The sequence below is a fragment of the Strix uralensis genome, chromosome 11 (assembly GCF_047716275.1).
Source record: "Strix uralensis isolate ZFMK-TIS-50842 chromosome 11, bStrUra1, whole genome shotgun sequence".
Taxonomy (NCBI): Eukaryota; Metazoa; Chordata; class Aves; order Strigiformes; family Strigidae; genus Strix; species Strix uralensis.
This window is the reverse complement of record NC_133982.1, coordinates 23,926,817-23,947,945: the sequence shown is the minus strand read 5'-3', so window position 1 is coordinate 23,947,945 and position 21,129 is coordinate 23,926,817. Positions and strand designations below refer to the sequence as shown.

At 43.2% G+C, this 21,129-nt stretch overlaps 1 protein-coding gene across 2 annotated transcripts in view; it reads left to right on the top strand.

Moving 5' to 3' along the window:
• The first annotated feature begins 12,178 nt into the window (after window positions 1-12,178).
• Window positions 12,179-21,129, top strand: part of ATOSA (atos homolog A) — a 49,574-nt gene continuing 40,623 nt past the window's right edge. For both annotated transcript variants that reach the window (XM_074881023.1, XM_074881022.1), the window contains exon 1: window positions 12,179-13,001. In XM_074881023.1, coding sequence (XP_074737124.1) covers window positions 12,986-13,001 — 16 coding nt within the window. In that variant the 5' untranslated portion in view covers window positions 12,179-12,985. The remainder of the gene's footprint in view (window positions 13,002-21,129) is intronic.

The window sequence follows — 21,129 nt, the reverse complement described above, 5'->3', positions numbered from 1 at the left end:
ATCTGCAAACACCTGATGACACATCCAAATCTGAAAAGATGGAAAAGTCAGTGCTTTTAAGGGGTTTTAGTGCAAAAATATGCATGTGCGTGACTTTAGAGCAGCAACGGGAAAAGGGCTGTTTCTCCAGTAATGTATTTTTTATTCCTCATTCTTTTTTATAGCCTTCGCTATTAATTTTTCAGTTTTTCTGGTCTTTTGTAAATTAACAAATTGCACTCTAACACCATTCTCTTATTTCAAAATTTCTTGATTGGATTGAAAAGAATCTGGAACCGACCTCAGAGGCAGCCAGAGTTAAATGAAGTCAAGGGAACTGCTGCCAAGGAGAGGCCTGCAAGTGAAACCAGCATGGGAGAGGTTAGGGTAGAGTTTATTTTTGGAAAATCCAGATTATAATTTAGAACAACCCTCTAATTGTGATTCTGCATTTATACACGTTGAAAATGCTGTTCAGGACAGAGTATACCAAGCAACACACATTTTGCTTAAGGTTTATTGGCATCAGTACAGCTAACCACGGGCATTTTAGACATTTTTAACACTCTGTCTTTTCATGCATTGAAATACAAGCATATGATAATGTCTCTCCTTTGCCAAAAGTAAGTGAAAAGGTGTTGCTTCAAACTATCTCCCCAGATAAAAAACAAAGACTGAAAATATGAAGTTCTTCACTGGTAGTTATTGTGAAACCTCATTTCCTGTCTATATTTCTGAACACTATGTTCTGACTGAACTTAATGTTTTTTCCTATTTTCATCTTCTTTCAGTGACAAATGATACTTAAAGTACCACACAGTAAACATCAAGAATCATAGCTACTCTTTTGGTATTTTTAATGTTTACTGTGTATTTCATTCACAATATTATTAGGATGAAAATGAGTTTTAACACATTTCTTGAATACCTGAAAAAGTAATAATAGCACGTTATGAGTGATTTTTTAAATATTTTTTTTTAAAGATTGAACACTGGCAAATCCCTTCTCTGTTTGTGTATGTGTTTCTGCCCTGCCTTTCCAGGATACAACCTCTTTATGGAAATAATATCTCCCCTTTTATGACTGCTGCAAGTGGCACACAATGGAATCTCATTACTCAATGAAGACTCTACATGCCATGAAAAATAAGCGATTAAACTCCAACTATTTCAATAGGTAAATATCGCCTTTCTCACTCCTGTGCATAAAGCAACCAGTGTTCCATGTCTGGCAGCAATCTCCTCTGGGGGTTCAGCCTCCTGAAGACCTCTGGCATGAAACTTTAATGTGCTGACAACACGTTTGTCACTCCCTGGGACTGTCCTGGGGCAAAGAGAAAGGGGTCAGTTGGGATATGAGTCCCCACCACCTGCTCTGGCTGCTGGGTTGGAGTCAAGGGTGGAGGAAGTTTATAACCAAACTACACGTCCATCATTTTTACGGACCCTTCTAGAGCTATAGCTTCTGCATGTGCTAGGCAAGTGTTCATTTTCTGCTCCCCCTATGTTTTTTCTCTAGTTCAACTAAACTTGGGTTTATGATAGCTGACATGGTACATGGCCTAAAAGGTTCACATGAGTACTCTAGAAGGATGAAATGCTGTTTAGCTTCCACTGAAGGAGAGAAGAAATGCAGACCTGCCTACCCAGGATTCTCTGGCTCCACAGTTTTGAGGTCAGTGCTGCCCCGGCAATTCCTAGCAACTGTGGGTAAGAACAGAACTTGGAGGGCCGGTGAGGACCACCACTGTCTGATCAGAGCTTATCAGTCTTGCTCTCCTGTCTAGATTCAGCAGTTTATTTTCATCTATAACTTAGTGTGTTTTTCCCCCTTGTTTTCTTCAGCTATGGTTTGCCCATTTTTCTCCTTGTAACTCTACTACTGAAAAATATCTATTCCCTTACCCTGGAGAAGTGTGAGGGAATCTATGAATTTTCTCTTCAATGTAAACTGTTGCTTCTCTGCATGCTGTGGCAGCTCAAGTGCTTTATTTTATAAATAAATTTCAAGTTACTGTTTTGCTAGATAATATGTACATAAAGAACTGATCAGCACCCATGGTACTTGTAGTGTTTGAGTAATGATGCAAAAAACGGCCAACACCTCAATTTGGATGTCATTTCTAAATCACTCCATTTGAAACTTCTGATGAAAGTTGTTTGAGGGGCAGGGTATGTCAGTTAGATCATGTGGCTCTGGCTTGTGTAACAAGTGCAGGCTTAATCCCTGCTAATGCCATACAAGCATTGTCGAGCCAGTGTTATACAACCACCTGGAACTGCTGCCAGGTAAACCTTTTGGGTGCCTATTGCGCAGCTGGAGCAGACTGTTATCAGAAGGGGAAGTCCCGCAGTGCAAACAGAAACCAGCGCTTGAAATCTGCAGAGGGAAACAGAAACAGGAGCAGCCAGTTAGCAGTCGGTGGGCACGTGGCATAATGTGAGCAGTGGTGGTGGTAGGGTTCACAGGTGCCTTGGCAGCACCCGCAGTGCAGGATATGCCACGGTGTCCCTGCGAGCCCGGCTCACCTCTGCCATGCACGACTGAATGTGCTTTGGGAAGGGATGGCTGTCACCGCGGTGAGTTTCCAACGCAGTGAGGACCTGGCTTACAGATTTTTAAACATAGGAGAGGTGAATCCAGAAGGTTGGTAACAACGCAGCAATGAAGATTCAGTGCTACAGTGGCCAGAGCCATGGAGGAAGCAGAGAAAAGTGACTTCACACAGTTTATGGCAGGAAGGTACCTGCCATAAGTTAGAGCAGCCCTAAAGATGCTGCAGTCTATAGCAGTCTCCTAAGGCAGTTCAGAGGCCAGGAGCTCGGTGAATGTATCCTCTTCTCAGCTTCTCCACTCGGTCCCTTTCACAAGCAATTTATATATTTATTTAAAGAGGGGGGAAAAAAGTTTGCAAGTCTTAGTATGATGTTTCTTTCATTTGCCAAGGAAAAATCTGAAAGCATTAAATGTTCAGAGCGATTGATGTGGTGAAGCAAAGCTGAGGAATGGCTTTAAATGGGCCATGTATTTGTTGCTGCAGCTTAACAAAGCTGATGGCTGATGACAGTTTGCTACTGGCTCCAGACAGTGGAAAAAGTCCTCTCAATGACAGCAAACAAACAGGGGCAAAACCCTCCCCTTCCTTAAAATCGGATCAAGGAAATGGACTCTTAGCACGATGGGTTGTGACTAGAGCCCTGTTTCTGAAATGTGATCCATGTGTGCAAATCCCACACAGATAGGATGCCAAAACTGCAGCGCTTCTTTGACATTTCAGTTGAGAAGGAGAACAAATGTGTTCTGTACTCATCTTTTCTTTTTTTAAGCAAAAACAATTAACTTTGAAACAAGGGCTTTGATTGCTATCTCTCTGACGTCAGCTTTACATCGATGTAATTCTATAGACTGGTGGGATCATTGCTGATTTGAACTGGTGTAAGCAGGAGAACAATCAGGCTCTATGTTTTCCAGGCAGTGAAGCTGCTTATGTTTTGTGCAGAGAAAGAAAGTCAGTTAAACAGCTTAAAGAGAAAATAAATTAACTAAGAAATTCAGAAGGAGCCAAAAGCAATGTAAGCACAGAGACAGCTACAATTTTCTAACTGTATTGCTAGTTTAAAAAAAAAAAATAACCTAGCCTAATTAAGTAAAGGTTGACTTTGTTATAAATGTGTACAGTGATGTCTCAAATTTTCAAGTTTTAATTGACATCCAAACGTCAGCATTTTAATAACTTATTGCAATTTTGTTTACTTTTTTAGTATACGTACCGTATTTTATTACCTTCATTTGAGATCCCTGAATGTCAACTTCCTTTCCCCTTCAAATAATGTTATACAACATGAGAATAAATCAGTCACAAGGATTAAAATTATAATTGATCTAGTGTGAAACTAGCAAAGAAAGCACTACCCAATGTACCCTGAGTTGAAACCCTAGCTCCCGCTGTATGAAGGGGAGTTGACCTTTGTATATAAGGCCAAGGATTTCACCATTGATGACATTTGCCAGGCATGGATCTATTATTTTTTTTTACACAGTGAATTACAATCAGGCCTTTCAGTGTTCAGCTTTGAATGATCTTTTTTTTGCTACAGTTGCTAGTTTGCTCTCACTTTCAGAGGATGTCAGACTCCTGAAAAGATAAATTGTTTTTGTTTAGGTACAGTAAAGCTTGCAAACACTACACTTGGGGTGAGAGATGTGGGCGTGGTCTTTATCAAGAAAATTTTGGTATATGAAGAGAGTGGAGCTGGGCCCCGTGACTGATATAACCAATCCTGCCAACAAGCAAGGTGGGCTGTAGCATTCTTCGCTATGGACTAGACAATTACAGGACAGCAGCTAATGAGTGAAATTCTAGGGAATACTGTTTTATATAAAAAAGAAAAAAAAAAAAAAAAGGGAACCAGTGAAAGCTGAATCTGTGTAATTTTCACACTTCTGTATTAAGAAATCAGTCCTGATGACTATGTGCAACACTTTATGTTCAGTGCTGTTTCCATTCGGTCTTCACTATTAACATGTAGTATATGCCACTAAATAGCCATGAATATATTAGAAGGGCTCTGGCTAATAACTACGCAACTAAAATTTTTAGAATGAGGCCATGGCAGTTTTGCAATAGCTCCGGCATTTACCTAATAAGCCCCAACTCACTGACTACTTTAGTAAGTGATATGCAACTTCTCTTGTAAACCATGCATGTGGTTACACTAAATATTGCCCTGTATTTAACAACGTGCTACTTTCCTGCCCTACTCTCTCGCAAGCCTAGTAGGAGTTGTGGTATTAATTTAGCCTGGGTGGAACTATGGGCCGGACTTGTTGTTCCAGCAAGGTAATCGCTGCTCTACATAAACGAATTATCCTTTTCATTTACAGTGCTCGTGGAAAGTTGTGTGTAATTTCAATACACTCAGCAGTGTAGCTGTAGTAATTCTTAATGTGTTGCAAATGTGCTCACTGTGTCAGTTTTCTCCCAGGTGCAACAGCTATGCTTGCAGGGTGAGATGTATGACAAGATGGCCCTTTGGAGGGATGCTGGTTCTGCTTCACCTGTGACTGCTGGACTCTTCTATGAAATGGGTACGAATGTGACAGAGGATGAGCCTTGCCTGAAACTGGCAAGTCCAAAGGCCTGCCTGACAGAGGCTGAATGGGAGGGCAAGTCTGCAGACAGCCATGTAGAAAAAGTCATCAAAAGATGGTTGTGGTACAAGCTCCAGGTGGAGCAGCCAGTAGCAGTGGAGGCACGTGAGGGCAAAGGCTGTGAACATGAGTCCTGCCGCAGATGAGAGAGCTGCCTGAGCGGGGAGAAGCTGGCTGGGCTGTGCCGCCAACTCACTGGTGCAGTGCTAAACCATGGCCCATGCTGCAGTAGGAGAGGGAAAGTAAACAGGGCTGGCAGAGGCATCAGAAGTTGAACTTCATGAACTCCTACCAGATGGAGTTACACCAGCAATTAATTTGGTGCAATTACTTGTGCAGAACTGCGCTGGAAATTATTGCGAGATAGATCAAGCCATTAGCAATAGGAAAACAGCATTGCAAAACTCCAAATACCTCCTTCCAAGTGTTATGTGCTCACTTTCCACTGAAATGAATAGAAATAATATAAACAGGGTGCTTGGATTCTTGCTGGATCACTGCAATGAGTAACAGGGGTATAGCTTCTGGATATACCTGCTCAAAAGTAAACAGAGTGCTGACTGGAGAGAGATGACCTAGATTGGAAACAGTCCTTGTGCTTCTATTTTCCCAAAACCTTCTACTGTTGGCGACATCTTGCTGTTTCTTTTGGCAAACATATTCCTCTAGCTTCTGTTCAGGGAATGTCAGGGCTTGCTGTTGCTGCAAAAACTTCAATTTTAATATGGAGACCTATATATTTTCTGATTAATGTTTCCATCAAGCTTTGTCCTGGGTAAACATTGTGTAACGTTAGCATTCATCAGTGAACTTGCACAATCCCCTTGGAAAAAATATTGAAAAAAAAAATACTGTTTCCAGTCTAGAATGAATATTACAGCTACAGAAAATATCTATGTAAAAGAATAGTTTCCCTCTCAGAAATTAATGATCTATTCACAAGTAGATGGTTTACTTTTCATTGCATTACTGACTGATTAGTCAAGTGCTGATGCAATGAAACTTAACTGTTGCAATCCTACTGAGTAGATATCTGCTTAGATTGACATTTATGCAGAAGGGGCGGTTAGTCTTTTTGTAAAGTAGGACCTTTATGTGTCTTTATCTTCATACTTCTATTTTTCCATTACCATCAATCACCGCTTCACATGAGACAGCACTGTTCTCTTTTGGAGCTGGTATCTAATTATGCATCATGGATCAGTTACTAGAGAAGCACACAAGGTTTATGAAATACCATTTTAGGAGCTGCTTCAAACAGAGAAGAGATTATACAAGTTACTGTCTCCAAAGTGAGTTATGGAAATGCAGGAAGGACTTGATTTCTGTTGGCAAGAAGGTCTGACTGCTAGACCTCAGTCTCTGGAAGAGCGGCAGAAGAAGAGATTCCATCCCGAGAGGTGCTAAGCTCCTGTTACTGCCGCCAGAAGAGTGAAGGCAGCACAGGGCATCCTATGTGATCAGGGGAACCTGAGGAGCAGCACAGGAGAGGGACCAGGTTGCTTCTAACTGAAGGAATCTCCTGTATATAAACAAGGTTTAGTAGCAAAGTGTTGAGCCCAGGAAATTATTTCTGGTGAGGAGGATAAGCTTTCTTTTTGAGAGGAGTGCAATTGCTGCTCTGTTGTTCTCATAGTTCCTTCTCAACTTAGTCTTGGCTGTGTCTCCAGTGAGAAAGTACTACTTGGAAAATCAAGGAATTTGAGAGCACACAAGGGGAAAAAAACCCAACCAGATGTCATTTTACTAATTTCAATAAGTGAATTTAAGAGGTAAAAACATGATAATAGCTATATATTTTTATTTTAAAAGGGCCAATTAGTAGTGAAATTAAGCAATGGAGGTTTTTGGTAGGAACTATATGAAAAGATAAATCCCTGTTAGCAGACACCAGGGTCTAACAGTAGAGCACCTGTTGATTTACACTTGTTATGTTTGTTTTACTCTCTTCAAAATATTTAGCACCAGGACCATGATTTGTGTATTTCTAAGAAAGAAAGCTGAAATACTGCTGTTCCTACTCTGTTGCAGTTCTTGATTTTCCAGTCATGGGGCAGGTTTCCTGTAGAAGTAACTCCACTGACTTAATTGACACATTTAAACCAGGGAGAGCTGATGTAACAAGATGAGAATCAAGCCCATAGGCCAAAATTTTCAAAAATAAGTATCTAAAATTAGGTGCCTAATTCCATAATTAGGAACCTGAGTAGAGGTGAACTGGTTTTTAAAAATGCTGTGGATTGACAAATTCTGCTGAAGTCAATGGGAGCTGGAGATGATTTTTCATTTGAAAATCAGGCTGTTTTATTTAAATGCACAAATATCGTTACAGGCTAATGTTGGACATCCTGGGTTGAAGGGTTTAATTTCCTATCCCTATGTACAACTGTATCAGCATGTACCCAGTACAGAGAGTTCTCATCACGTAGTACTCTGTAGAACAAGTATAGCCTATCTTGCCAGACTTTCTGATAGGACAGTCTGTGTTTGGGTACTGAAAATGAAAATATGAGATTAATTTACTTTTCTCCCTTTGATCCTGAGGGAAGCTCCAAATGTAACTGAGAGAGGCCTGAGGGCTGTTCAAAATTATTCTGGTGATAAGCTTTGTGGAGGAACTTCTGCACGGGCTGGAGATGAATACAGAACAAAACCTCCTCTGTGGCTCCCACCACCAAGGTCTTCCTGCCTCTCAGATCAGCATGAAACAAAGTAAGTGGAGGGACTTGGGAAGCACTGCCTTAGCACCTCTCAGATGCATGACATAATGAGCCATGTTACCTGGAAACTGTAAGGATAGGAAATGCAGTTTGGGCATTTTTAACGTATTTTTGAATATGGTTGGGTTGATGCTACTAAAATACTTAAATCTAGCTGTTAAATAAAGATGAATGGGGTTAAAACATATACTTGGAATTATCGGAGATGGAAGCCAATGGCGGTAACACAAAGGTAGGCATACATACAGAGGACCATTTTCTCAAGCTACCCTTGTTATTGTGGTTATTGGTATCTTGAGAAAGAATTATGATGAATTCTCTTACATTCAACTAGACCCACTTACCTGCATATACTGATCAATTAAAAAACAAACCCAAAATGGTTATAACCCCTAAAACTAAACTTTCAGAATGTATTGCTATTTTAATTACATTGGTTTATAATTCTCTCAGTTTCAGCAACAGCTTGTAGGAATTTATTAGTTCATGCAGACTAATAAATTCCTACAAGCACATAACTTGTTTCTATTTTAATACTCTTTCCACAGTGGTTAGTACTGGTGACAATTAAATTACAGTTGATTCTTCATAGTTTGGTTTGGGTTTTTTTAGCACATTTCAAATTTATTTCATTTTATACTGCATCTTCTAGTCTATTTCTGATTGTCTTCACCCTTTGGCTGTAATATTCTCCCAAGTGTGGTGGCTTTATACCATGGAGGTGGCAGCCATGTCAAAAGCAGTTGTGCCACGTCACGTGGCAGGCAGTAATTGTCTCCAGGAATCACAGGAATCTTGATCTGCTGCATTGGACATCACTTCTTTGACAGCTAAAGCTGAAAAGACACTGGGGCATATAACCTAAATACACTCTGTTCCAGGTTGCAGGGACCATGCCAAAAAGCACAAAGTGCTAAAGTTCAAAAAGAAAACACAGCCATACATTTATCTTAATTTAAAAAAAAAAAAAAATCTATATGAACAAGGCTTATGTGACAACACTGTGTCATGCTGTCCCAAGTAGGGATTTTTTTAAAAATCCAGTGGCCAGTTTCAGCCAGGCTTCACACATGGGTAGTGGTCATAAGAAAAGAAAGGTCTGATGCATTTCAGGAAAAGGAGGTAGAGTGGCCCTCTTAAGGTTTCCACTGAGAAAGAGGCTGCCACTGAAACTCAGAGTTTTCAACACTGGAGACTGTATGTGCAAGAGCCGCTTTGACTGCACGGATGCTGCAGCCTAAGCTCTCACCTGTCTAGACACCAAAGTTAATCAGCCATGAGACACAAGCTGGTAAGAAACCTGGTTTTGTCCCTGCTTCTGCTCCCAGAAGTGCGTGTTGGTCTAGACTCGGTGGTGGGAGGGCAGTTAAAGTTCTGTTAGTGTTTCTAAGCTAATCCTGCTTTTGTGTGATGTGTAATGCAGCCATAAGCTTTTCAGATGTTTTAACTTGATGTTCAGCTTCTGAGGTCAGAAATGCATTTCAGTACTGTCATCATTCTCAAAAAATTTCCAAGTATGTGTAAGCAAATTCCCATGGTTGAAGCCCCTTATGCCATATTTTCTCTGTGTATTCATGCAGGCCTCATTTGGATGGTGACTGGGAGGAAAGTTATGAGTTCAAGGCCATTCTTAGTCAGTTTAGCCAAACTAAGTTCACAAATTTGTTTGGGATGTTTACCCCTATTTTGCTTTTAATATTATGCATGAAATTTTGTATAATTAGATCTCACTAATAATTCTCAATTTTTTTTGCTTCTTTCAGATCTGTTATATGTCTATCTGGTCAAAAGGGAAACTGTTCTTCTGTGAAGTGAAGCAGGATCTGAAGTATGTATCTCAGACATACCCATCGCTCTCTGGGTCCAGAAATGGTTCTACTCAAGAAGGGAAGCTGACCCTGAAATCTCCTATGCAGTCACATAGAGTTGGACTGCACACCAGACCTGGCTTACTCTTGTCACATCCCTTAGAACTTTTTTTTATGATAAGTGGTTTTCATGCTGGCACTTACATTTCCCATTGGCTTGAACTCCTAAAAACTATGAAGTAATGGGGAACTGTGCACTTACTACTTGGCTCATTCATTAAGAAAACACTATGGAAAAAGTGCTTTGAGAGAGCATTTTCTTGTAAGTTGGGTTTACGTATGTCTGGTGAGCTGTTTATAAAAAAGTGCTGAAGTGAGATTAAGACTTAAAGAGCATTAAAAAATATTATGTGAAGCATACCAATTAAATAGCTACAGTTGTAGTTAAACAGTAGAAAGGCAGATTTGATTTTGACTGTAAAACCAATAGTAGAACAAGCTACAAACTAATTTGCAATGTCTTACAGCAACAATTAGTGGCCTAAAGGATGTGACTTTTCATTAGGATGACTATCACTGGTAGGAGGATCTGACAGGTGGCTGAATCATGCCCAGTGTAGTCATGCTGAACTTAACATACACACATCTACACTATTTACTGCTCAGTCAAATTCCTCCTTTTATAATTCTGGATTGCCACATTTGCAATTATATTGCATCCGGCAGTGAGCTGTGAGATCTGTAATTACCAAACACATCTACAGCAGTCACACAGCAACAGAAGTGACACTCATGTACTTATGAGTGTAATATCAAAGCACTGCATGTGATACCCTCCTACTTGCCTATGTATTGCAGGGCATGACTGAAATGAGAGGTGTTTACCGGACAGTTTATTCTGTGAAGCACCTCCCAGTGTAATGATGTACAGCTGATAAACAAGAGAGGGAAATAGGTGCAGCTCATCTGAGCCAAACAATGTAGAAATGAGTTGTTCTGGAACTTCACATTCTTTGCAGTATCTTCAGTGGCTGCTCAGCTAGCTGCGAGAAGAGGGTGGCTACACAGTTCCTCGGTGTATATGGATCTGTGAGGATCCTGGCACACCAGAAATGACGGGGTGTTGACTGACCCATGTGCATTTTTTCTCTATAGAAAGGGCAGAAGATGTGCATATTTATAAATCATCTTGTTGTAGGGAGTGAGTGCCCCCCATAGGGCTCAGTCTATAAGATGGAAGTGTTTGTAAACAATAATCACAGTGGCAGGGAATTGCCAATGTAATGACTGGAGGTGTGGCGGTGTCTGTGTATATCCCAACTATAGGACCACATTAAAGCAAGAGAGAGGCCTGTATCATCTCATCTGTCTTTTCTGAGTCCAACTCAGAGTAATAGAGCTGCTGCCTGTGGGGCTTTCCCTGGCACTGCTGCAGTTCCCAAGTCTAGGGTCTTCCCCTGAAAGGCCTTACTGTCACGAGGCTGTGGCACCACAGCCGCTTTAGCCTGCCTAGATCTGGGCCCCTGGTGAAGGAGGGAGCCCTAGCACCAGGTGCTCCCCCGTTTTCTGTGGTGGCATTAGCAGGGTGCCTGCACCCGGACGGCGTGGGCTCGGGGCCCAGGCAGGGCGGCAGCCGCGGGGAGGTTCGCATTCAGCAGCTCCGGCTCCTGACCTGCTTTGCCAGGCTGCCGCGCAGGCCTTGAAATGGGGGATGGCGCAGGCCCGTCCCTTTCGGGGAAACTTGAATTTCTGCTGGATTAAGGCGGTTGTGTAACCACAGCCCAGCTGACTCCATTGTTTCTCCGCACAAAATAGTTATCAGTGTAAAGTGAGCGTCAAGCCCAGGGCTGCCAGGCAGGGCAGCCGATGGGCGTGTGAGGGAAGGCATGAGGGCAGCGGCCTGTCCCCTGGGGCCAGGGACACAAACGAGGCCCCCTCCCCTCCTTCGCAGCTCCTCCGGCCGGGCGGTGTGAGCGGGCGGGGACACAACCTCCCGCGGGTCGGGCCGTTCACACTTTGAATCACCGCTCAACGGGCGCCTGTACGTCTCTCTCTATAAATCCCTGCAGCAATGGGCACGCGTGGAAATCCTGGGGGCCAGCGTGGCAGCACCGGGGCGGCTGTCCTGGGCGAAGAGGCAGAGGCGGCGAGCGGCTGACGGCAGTACGGGAACGGCCCTTCGCAAGAGCGCGCTGAGGGGCCGCGCCAGCCTCCGCCGGGGCCGGGTGAGTGAGGGGCCGCTCTCCTCCACGGGGCGGGAACCTGCCTGCCGAGATACTTGGGGGAAAGGTAGGAGGGGAACATGCCGTTTGAGTAAACCGACAAACCGGCAGGGTGGCGGGCTGGGCCGGGCCGGGCCCGCCACCGCCGGCAGGCCCCAGTCGGGCCGGCGCGCTGTTGCCATGGCAACCGAGTTGCTCGGCGGGCGGGCAGCCCGGCAGGAAGTGAAGGCAGGGGATTGGCCGGCGAGGGGCACGTGAGGCGCGCGAGGGGCGGGGCGGGCGCGCGGCGCGGCGGGGTCCCGCGGTCCCGGCGGGTGACTGCCGCGCTGCCCGCTGCCGGCGAGGCGGCCGAGCGTGGCGGGGTCCCCCCCGCGGCCCAGCCGCCCTGCCCGCTGCCGCCGGGCTGTGATGTGTGTGCCCCGCTCGGCGGGAGGCGGGGAGTGCCCGGCGGAGAGGAGGGGAGTTAGTCAGCGGCGAGGAGGAGGAAGGGCAGGAGGCAGAGCCATGGAGAGCAGCGCTCCGCGGCGGCGGGGGGGGCGGGCTGTCTGACCGGGGCGAAGCGCGGGGGTCACGGCCCGGCAGCCCGGGCGGCAGCGGCGGGGCCAGGGATGAAGGTGCCGGGCAGCCCCCCGCCGCCAGCCGCTGGCCGGTGACGGGGCGGGGGGGGGGGGGGCGCCGCTCGCTGCCCTCCTCGGGAGGGAGGGGACTCCGGCCGGGGCTGCCATCGCCCGGGGCCGCGGTGACTCAGAGCCGGCGCGGCCGGGGGTGAGCCGAGGTCTGTTGTTGTGGGATTTTTTTCCCCGGCAGGTTATAAATAGCCCCGCTCGGCGCCGTGTCACGGAAGGACACCCTGGCCGGGCGCGGGGAGAGGCCGCCGGCGCTCAGCCTCCCCCGGCCGGCCGCCGCCCGCCTGCCTGCCGGCGGGCCCAGCTGCTAGCGGCGGGGTCGGGCGAGCCCCCGGCCGCGCGACCGGCCTCCGGCTTATTGTTTTTACACGCGAGAAATAATTCCTATCGCTAGCTGGAGGCAGCGACAGCCAGTCCTCGCGGGGAGGGCAGCAGAGCACTTCGGCTCCTTTCAGACCTCTCAGAGGAAACGGAGAAAATGAAGCCGGAACGAGGTAAACGGTTTATCAAGATATATTTTTTTCTTTTTTCCTTTCTTCCTAGGATTAGAAGTATCCTGGTATTTTGTTTCGGTGTTATCGCTCTATCTCCTTATCCCCTCCCCCTGTCACTTTTGGGGGATGGGAGCGATCCAGGTTCAACTCGGGAAATGCTGATGGGAGTGGGATACTGGCGGGTACCCTGCGAAGGTGGTTACAGCCCGTTGTCCTGCCTGCCCTTCGGCTTTCCATTGTCTTGGTTGGATGGAAGGGAGACGGCGTAGCAAACTGCTTTTGCTCTGGGAATGCTGCAGTTTGTGTGTCAAAGACAGTCGGCCTGTTAGCAGAGAACTGCAGTGCTGAGGCGGGAGTCGGTCAAAGGCAAATCGGGCATCGACAGACAATGGCAGCACATGTACAAAAATGTCAAAACGTAGCTGAAAAACACCCTGAAAATAACCAGAACTTCCATCAGTGTTGTTTTATAACCGGACAGTGTTTTTTGTTCCAGTTATAAAGGAGATGTATCGTAACAAGCGTGCTGAAATATTAATTTTTCACGATCATTGGGTTACATCTTATCTGAATTACTGACATCTGGTTTTACAGAAAAATAAAGTCGACTGTCTACGTATATAACACTTCAGCTCTTTTGCAGTATAGCAACAGCTGCTGATGCCCCTAGAGTTGAAAATATGTCATGACTTCTATTTTGATCCACATGAGCAGTGATTATTGATTCCTGTTAGTTAAAGCAAGATTATTTTTCAGAACAAATCTTATGAGTGCTCATCGTAGAATTATGAATGTTAATTTTTTTAATGAAAAGTCTTGCTTAGCTATTTTGGTTTCTTAAAGTTTTGATGATTGTATTGTTTACCCGTTTACTTTCAGTTTTAAAACCACTTTTTTGGGGGTGTTATAATCACTTTGGTGTTTTGAGAAACTCTTTAATACAGCTTAGATATCTGTGTATTAAATACTAACACTTACATGACATACACATCTTAATTAGGTCTGTTAATGACATGTCTGCTAATAGCAACACCGCATAAATGACCACTCTTAAGTGGATTTCTTGTATGTGTATGTTGTAAGGATTATATGGTGTGACGATAGCATAGATAGTACAGAAATTATCATAAACATATGCATAAATTAATGGGGTTTAAATACGAGGGATTTGAAATGGGCTTTTCTCTTTGCTTTCCTTGTTTCTTAATTGCTTAAACCTTCATCTGATCGATTGCAGCAAGGCAGGTTGATTTTAGAATCTCTTTAGATTTTAATACCAGACCCTAAAGTTTGAAAACTATTTACTGTCAAGGTGAAATAAAATTTCAAAATAGCCAGGTAAAACCCAAGTCAATATTTGCAGTTTTAAAATGTTCTGCTGTAGCAATTCAAAACCTCTGTATGACCTTTGTCTATTCTTTTGTTTAATTTTTAGGCAGAAAAAGTTAGAACGTTGGAAACATTTTTACTTGCAGTATGATAAACGATCAGATGCCTTTTTTAACCAATCTGGTGTAGAGTGAACCAAATTTCTAAAGAAAGCAAGTTATTAGGTTGTTGGGTTGCTGTGTGTTGGTTTTTTTTTCCCTGACCTGACAGTTAAGAAATTGAGATGTCTCTCACAAACTGGGTGAAACCCTTCAGAAGTAATGTCTTGAAATTATTTTGAGATAACTAACAAAAAATCTTGAAATAAATCATGGATCTTGCCAAACATTGGAGAGTATCTCCAGCCATTTTAGTAGATACCTCTAGCTTAACTGTGTGCTAATGTAACAGAGCAGTACCATGCACAAAGGGGGTTGTGAAAGTGCTGCCTAAATGCCACATGCGCCCACAGAGACTCTTAGGAGGCACAAATCATGCAAATGTTTACATGTGCTGCTTTCTGCATAGCAGCTGCACCACAGGATACAAACAGTCAAGTGTGCAGTCACCTGCTTACAATCGTTGGAAATTAATAGCAAAGGACAGGGGAGAAGCAGACCACTCAGCCTGCCATGGTCTTCACTTCTCTAGTGACCCTCAAAATCCTGAGAAGACTGCAAATCTGCACACCAAGTGAAACATTAAACAAACAGACTTAAAAAAGACTTGAAATGTTTTGGGGCTTTTTCATTCTTGCAAATAGTGTATCAGAATCCAGTTGGAGCAGAGAGATGTAGTTCTTGTAGTTAGAATTAAGCTTAAAACTGTACTTACTAAGATTGTAATGTCCAGGCATGTCGGGAGAAGGTATGGTTTAGCCTTTGTCATAATTACCAATACAATTCTTGTTATCGCCAGCAAAAATAAGTGGTGCAGGAGAAAAAAAGGGGAGATCTAAATGTGCAACCACTTTTTTTAACAGTGGGAAATGTTGTATTTTAATTTCAAGAGATGAGAGGGATGAGCAGAAATGAAGAAAAAAGGGAAATTTGGCCCTAAGGTACTTACCTTCTTTTGTAATAAAGTTTGAAAATTACAGATAGAAACATGCAGTACACGAGAGCGGCATAGAGGAGATGGAATGCGGAGTGTTGCATAGCAAACCTACGCAGCAGTTTTGCAAGTGAGGAAGAGAGGTTTGAAAGTGCAGGTAAAAATGGGGACTTACTCCTTTGCCATGCAAAGGCACAGAGCATTGACCGGACGCTTCTCATGAGCATCGCTCAGGACTTACCCATGAGGTGGGGTGTCAGTGTAGAAGGGCAGTGGTTGCTCTAAGCATAATCACGTAACTACTTCTATACCGGGTGTAGAGAATGCGGTAACTAAAATACTGATAGCTGCTGGCTTGGCTTTACCTTTCCTACGCTGCGATTCTTAAAGTGAAGTGTTGAAGCATCTTAAAATACAGTGGTCACGTTGTTTCAGCTGAGGCCTCACCAGTGCCAGTGAGAGGAATGATTTATCTCCCTTTCTTACATACAGTGTTTTTGGAGGGACCTTGTTTGAGTTTTGTTTTTTTGTCTTTCTGCAGTAACAACGTATCAGCTTACCTAGCTTTGATCCATGATATCATCACGATTTAGTCTCTGCAGTACAGCTGCCTAGTCAGCTGCTTCATGTTGCATGTTTGGACCGCTGTTTCCTTTCTGAAGTACAGAGCTTTGCTCTTGCTTCTATTGAACTTCGTTCTAATGACTTCTGATCGCTTCACCAGTTTATTGAGTTTGGAAGACAGAACTAGGCTTTGTAGCAGAGTGCTTGCAAACTCTTCCAGTTCAGCTTTGTTCATAAACTGTATAAACACACTGTTTCACCATCGGAGTTAATGAAAACATTGCATAATGTCAGGGTGATAGCTTGCTGCCAAACTCAGAGGGCTTGTTATGTACTCTTAGAGTACACTTGGTGCACAACTGGAAAAAATCTTGTGGTTTAGACGAATCTACAGTATAGTCATATTTTACTGTGGGAATGTTACAAGACATCAAAAGTCTTACTATAGTCTAAATAGCTCAGCATTACTGCTCCTTCCTCCTCCCTCCCCCTCACTGCATGAGTGATCAGTTAAAGGAGGAAGACAGGCTTGTTTGCCTCTAAATGCATGCTGGCTGGTTTTTATCACCTTATTCTAGTCTTTTCTTACTTTTTTATTACCTTGCTTTGTTTATTCCTCTGCTGTGTGTTCTCTGTGTAGAGACTATTCTGTTTTCACTTACAAATTAAGCAAAAAGCAGTTGTCTCTTACTTTCTGAAGCATTAATTCCCTCCTTGAGATTATCCTAATTTAAAGAAATGGCTTTCTGTCTACAAGAGAGGAACAATCAGTCTGAAGATTGCGTTTTCTCTTCTTCCTTCTTTGCAAGTCAAACTCGGATATGTGCCTCCGGGTCTGTTTGTAGTAACTGGGTTAAGAGAGACTTTCTTCTACCTTGTTTGGTACAGAAAGAACTAACTCTTTGGGTTCAACAGAAGACTGTTTGCTACCTTCGGTTGGAAATGTAGCTGAAGGATTTCTGGATTTTTCTGTGAGGAAAAATGGAGGAGAGATTAATGAACAGTAGGTTGAGTGCTTTTCTTCAAATTCTTAGGAGGAATGAGGCATGGGATTGGGGGGAAGTGAGCTGAACCAGTGTGTTTGGGAGTTCTGGAGTTAGCTGTTAAGTTAGGCGATCTGGATAAGGTCCTTGTTTTTAAAGACTTAATCCTTTACAGAGTTAATACAGGGCATAAAACTTTGTGGAGAACTTCTTAGCAAAGATGATGTGCTACAGAGTATGCAGATCAGGAAGTGAAAATATCCTTTGAAAAAAGATGAGTGGTATTTTGGTGTCCTATATTGCACTGTGATACAGACACTTTAATTTTATTATATCTTCTCAGTGAAATGTCATGAAGCACTTAAACTTTTCCGTGGTGGAACGATGTAGCCAGTAAACAAAGTAATAAACTGGAAATGAGGTGCTTCCTGCTTAGTGGAGCTGTCACTCCAAAAGCGTTTGGGCAATGCTTCGGGCTTGGTTGCCACAGGTAAGTGCAGGTTGGGTGATAATGAGCTGGAGGTGACGCTGGGCCCTGGCCCTGGCCCCAGAGGAAGCCGTGCTGGCAAACACGCTCCGCTGTGCAGGGGCACGTGCGCCTGGCCAGGGAGGCTGGCTCTGACGGCCAGGAAAGGGTGGGGGGTGTATGCTTTTCCTATGTGGATTACTTTCAAATAAAACCAGTTTATACTTTAAAAGAAAGAAAACCCTAAACTGTTTAGGATAAAAAACCTGACCAAACTGACAGGTGGTCAGGATATTACACTCAGATTCCATTTATAAGGCATGAAGCTATCTAGCTCTAATCTTTGGGGAGAGCAGATTTGTCCTGATAACACAGGAGATAGATATATATATATATAAAAATATATATATAAAAAATATATATAAGATGCAGTGGATGAGAATGAGGGAACAGGAATATGAGCTGCTTTTTTAATTGAGGGTGGAGTCTGGATGCTTTCAATACAGCTCTGCCCTTGCACCCAAGAAATGGGAATATCTGTTTTATTAAATTTCTACTACAAAAACTTAGAAGAATTCTTAGCTTCTAGGTGCTTTAATCCCCCCCCCCCCCCCCCCCCAATCTAAGGATATGCATTTGTAGAATTGGAAAAATCTTTAAGTTTTGGTTTGAAATGCCTGCTTATGTTAAAGTTTTCCTACCTGTTCTGCAACTTGTACCTAGATGTCGACAGTGAGGCAAGCCCTCCTGTTGTAGACGTAGCTTTTGTGTTGGAAGAGTGCTTTTAGCGGTGTTCAGCAGTGAGAGTTCTGCACTGCATGCCTGTTCCACAGAGAGAGGACCGTACTAGTAACAACTTGGCCATTTTCTTTTTGTTTGGTTGGTGTTGTCCATACTGGCCGCCTTCCACGGGACTCTTGCTGCTAAAACAGATGCTGCTGGAGTGGCATTTAGGTGGATATTTGGGGGCTTGTGGATACACCAAGCCCATAGGCTTGGGCTATACAACTGACCCTTCTGTTTGTATTCTTTACTGGCTGAAGTGAGAAACTTTGGCATGCCAGATCAGATCCCTGGGCTGAAGCATATTAGATTGGACTTTGTTGTTGAGGGCGGTGTTGAAACTATTATTGGATCTGAGGTCTGCCAGCTTCTAAATGTTTTTAAAAATAAGCTAACATTTATAAATACAGATTCTCATGAGAGATGCGAGTTTGTTGCCAAATGAAATTCTGCTTATTAAAATTAGAAGTCTTCTCTGAAAACGGTAACTGACGGGAACAAACCAGCTATATGACATTTGTTAAAAGAACTTGCCCTGTCTGCTTCACTGTTTACAAAATGTTTGTTATTTTGACAAATGTCTACTAATAGCAACTGTTAAATGGTGGTGAAATAGCCATAGCCTTTTATCCTATCAGAAGCAAGGTTAGAGTAACAGTCTGGCAGTTGCTAGCTGTTCTTTTAGTCAATAGGGTCTTGCAGTTTAACTGTAATTATAGCTATAGTAACTACTCTCCATTCTGATGTGATACTTGGTAAACTGTTTTTTAGATTTTTCAAAGGTGTCTCACATCCCTGTCTTTCAAGGTGGTAGTAAATTGTTCAGTCTTTGCAGGTCATTTGTATTTAATGTTTAGACAGAAGCCAGTTTTTAAGTTTAAATTGGTTTAGAAGTGCATGTACAATTGCATGGTTACCTTTGTACTACCCAGTACAAAAACTTCATGTATAAGTAGGCAATTAAGGATGACTATAAACTTGAGTGAATGCAAATACAGAAGAGTGCTTCTTGGACTTGGGTAGGTTAGTTGGACTTTGGAAGACTTCACATTCATTACACATTCCTTTTTCTGCTGGTCCCATGCAGGGTGGGATGACTACACCTATAACCACACAGCCAAAGCCATGTGCAGTTTCTCTTGCATAACTGTGCCAAGGTTGGACGTGGCATTTTTCTATAAAGGCTACTTGTAAACAGTATAATTGAGTTGCAAGACTAATGAAGATTCTCCAGCTGTTCTTGACAATTCAGTGTTATTCTGACCAAATCAAATCAAACTCGTATATTAATTCATTTTCTTCATTGTTAAATGGGCCTGACTAGTTCTTTTGGCAAGTGATTGTTGCATTACCTTTTAATGTTACCTTTGGGACCAAAGCTATTTAAAGTTGCTATCTGGGATGGTATTACTACATTATGTTGACTCAAAATGCAAAGATGTAATAGGATAGTATGAGGATGTTCTCAGGGGTAATTTGGAGAGGAGAGCTCTGTGAGTCAATGGAGGTGGATGAACACATGGGGAAAGAAGCACTCCACATGTGAAATACTAATGACACACACGTTCAGATCTGTTCTGAATATAAGAATCCTTATTATGAATAAAGGTAAACAAAATAATCTTACTGAGAAGTCTTCTGGAAAACTTTATTGCTTTAAGAGCAGTAAGGGGAGTTCTTCTGCTTCCCATACACATTTATTTTGATTTAACCACTTTGCATTTTGTGGGAAGGCATACAATCTCTCTCTGTCCAGGTGTGTAGTACCCAGTAACCACAGGGCACTGACACTTTTCTCTTAGCAGTCAGCAATGCATTTCCCAAGCCTATTGCTAAGTATGACTTCTTTGTTTCTAGGGAAAAAACAAGTTGGATTTTCTTCTGAGGTATAGTAACAAAAGAGAATGTATCTGAAATAAGGAATCTAGGGTTGCACATGAGCCATGTCATCTGTTTTACATTGTGTATCCTGTGAATTTAGTGATTTTTTTTTTCTTTTTTTTTCCCCATTAAGAACCCTGGGAACCAGCTTTATAACTAAGTCCATTCTGGATTGTGAACTTTAGTGAGACTACAAGCAGGTGACTGCTTATGCTTGTTTAACCTCTTAATGGTGCTGTGCATGCAGGGATTCCTCTTGCCCACTGATGAACCTTCAGGATTTCTAGGGCATGTTTCACACTTCTCTGTGCTGCAATAAATTAAGCTTCTTTCTCAGGGTGCTGTGCAAGTATCATCTTGTTGGGTATAATGGGGGAGGGAAGAGCAGAGAGAAGTTCAGCAGAGTTGAGGATGGTGAGTATTAGCCCATATCCTCATTACAGTCAGTACCACGGTGGGAGATGGTAGGGGGTGGTGGTTTCTTCTGAGGGTCAGGGGAAGGAGGAGGAGAGGTGCAGGAAGAGCTGCTGTGGTCAGCATGCTCTTTTTTTCGGAGTGATGGGAAGCCCTTGTCCCCTGCCAGGTATTGTTCTCCTTGGTTCCCTGCCAGGGCACTAGCCCAACAACATAAGTGAAACAAACCATGGCTCAAACTCACGCTTTCAGGGAGGTCAGCAAGTTTGGTAGAAGGCTTTGTTTGCAGACTTGGAGGGGCAGAGAGGGTGGTTAAGAATAATATCTGAGTAAATGTCTGTGATGACTACTTGCTGAACACGTAACTTCTGTGTTAGCAGAGAGTGAATTTTTGATATGTTGGATTGATGCTTTTTTCTGTGCAGTTTTCTGTAAAGTCACAAGTATCAGTGCATTTTGTTTGCATGTTACAACACAGCCCCAGTAAGACATCCTATTTACTTGCTCTTTTTTGATATAGGTTTTAGTTGGGCTTTTAATTCTGCTAAAGTAGTTGGACTTGAGAGTAGTGGGGGAAGAGAACAGTTGCACGGAGAAGAGCTTTAGCAAATATTCC